The sequence below is a fragment of the Lipotes vexillifer genome, unplaced genomic scaffold (assembly GCF_000442215.2).
Source record: "Lipotes vexillifer unplaced genomic scaffold, Lipotes_vexillifer_v1.1 scaffold567, whole genome shotgun sequence".
Classification (NCBI taxonomy): domain Eukaryota; kingdom Metazoa; phylum Chordata; class Mammalia; order Artiodactyla; family Lipotidae; genus Lipotes; species Lipotes vexillifer.
Window position 1 is genome coordinate 1,892,774 of NW_006776652.1, and position 1,828 is coordinate 1,894,601.

General features: G+C 61.7%; 1 protein-coding gene across 1 annotated transcript in view; it reads right to left on the bottom strand.

Annotated features, from left to right (window-relative positions):
• The window catches only part of BIN3 (bridging integrator 3), a 45,326-nt gene that overhangs the window by 1,272 nt on the left and 42,226 nt on the right, over positions 1-1,828 (bottom strand). The window contains exon 8 of the mRNA XM_007450586.1: positions 1,514-1,648. Coding sequence (XP_007450648.1) covers positions 1,514-1,648 — 135 coding nt within the window. The remainder of the gene's footprint in view (positions 1-1,513; positions 1,649-1,828) is intronic.

Below are 1,828 nucleotides of genomic sequence, written 5' to 3' on the forward strand. Positions count from 1 at the left end.
CCCCGCCCCAGCTCCCTGCCCTGAGCCGCACTGCGCAGGCTGAGTCACTAGGAATGCTCACTTCTCCAGTGACTAATGGCAGCAGCAGCCGCGGGAGGGGGAGGCTGGCGCTGACGAGGCAGTAAACAACCCTCCGCCACCCTGCTGCCTGGTTACAGGGTATCCCTAGCTCCCAACCTGGGCAGCTTGGAGCTGTCTCCTGCAAGCAGCAGGGTGGAGGGGGCAGGGCAGGTGACTGCGGGTCCGGGAGCAGCAGCACAGGACAGGGAAGTCACAGGTCTCCTGAAACACACTGTCCCCAGCCCAGGGCGAAGCTGCTGAAAGGAAGCCCGCACCTCCAGGGGCTGTGCTCTCGGGGCAAGCGTGGGAACCTTCCTCGTCCCTATGCACGTAGCTCTCTGCCTCGTTTTCCCTGAGCCCCTAAGGACACGGTCACTAACAAGTCCCGGATCCAACCTTAATCCTGCTCAGGGGTCCTGATCCCAAGTGTCTGGATCCCATGATTCCCATGGGGTTTGGTGTTCTCTGAAGACACAGGCTGGGAGGCAGGAACCAGGCTTTTCCTGGGTATCTGTGATTGTGGACTGTGCAAGAACGAGAGTGCCCACTGGAGGGCGCCAGACACTCAGGCCCAGCGCCGAGGCGGGCTGGAGGCAGGCGGGGACGTGTTGAGCCTTCAGCTTTGTTACCTGGTGGGGAAGGTGGCAGAGTGCTGGGCACCTGCAGTCACCTGGTGGGTGGGAGGCGAGGGGTGGTTCCCACGTGGAGAAGACCTCTTGGTTTTGGCACCTCAACCTTTTCTCTTTTACAGATGGGGAGAATACTCCCTGCTAAGGGCTTGAAGGACGTGGGGGAGGGGGAAGGAGGGCAGGAGCCACACTATGTCTTTACACCCCTGAGTAGCAGGAGGCATGGGGTCTCGGGCCCGGCGCTACCGCGGTGCACGTCCACCCGCGCCCAACCTGAGAGGGCCTGCCTTTCCGCTGGAAGATGCATCATGGTCTCGCGCCCAGGCGGGGGCCCTGCTCATGGCTCTCGCCGGGGTTTAGGGACCCCTCCAAGTGTTGCTAAAAGTCAAGACACCCCCTAGTCTTCCACCAAAAGAGAAGGACTAACTAGGGAGGGGAGGGGGTGCAGGGTCCTCGGAAAAAGGCCGTCACCTGTGGCCCCTGTCCCTGACCTGGGCCCACCAGGCAAGCGACCTGCCCATCAGGGTGAGGCGCTGGAGGTGCGGCCTGGTTTCCTCTTGCTGCTCGCGGAGAGAACTTCAGCGAAGAGGTCTTGGACAACAAGGGACCTCGTGCGAAAGTTGGGATTAACCAAAGAGCAACGGAGAGACCGAAACGGGAATTCCAGCCAACAACCGGGGGCAGGGCTGGGGGCAGAGAGTGGCTGAGCCCCGCTTCCGGTGTGGGGAGCAGGGCGGGGCTGGCGTGAGATGGGTCTCCAAAGCCCGCGACTGCCTCCCGAGGGAAGAGGTGTTGGGCCATCATGCGGGTGGCAGCGGCCTCACCTGTGCTCGGATCAGGGACTCAAAGCTGGGCTGGAAGTAGTCCAGTCGGCTGTTGTAAAACCGCGGCATCTCACACAGGAGCTGCTTGTTCTTGGCCTCAAAGTCATCCCGCACGGGCCGAAGCTCTTCTCGGGCCTGAGGAGCAAGACCCTGGGTGGCACAGCTCTTGCTGGCTCATCCAGCTTCCTGACTGGGGCATGGGGGGTGGTGGAGGTGGTGTGTGTGTGTGTGTGTGTGTGTGTGTGTGTGTGTGTGTGTGTGTGTGTGTGTGTGTGTGTGTGTGTGTGTGTGTGTGTGTGTGTGTGTGTGTGTGTG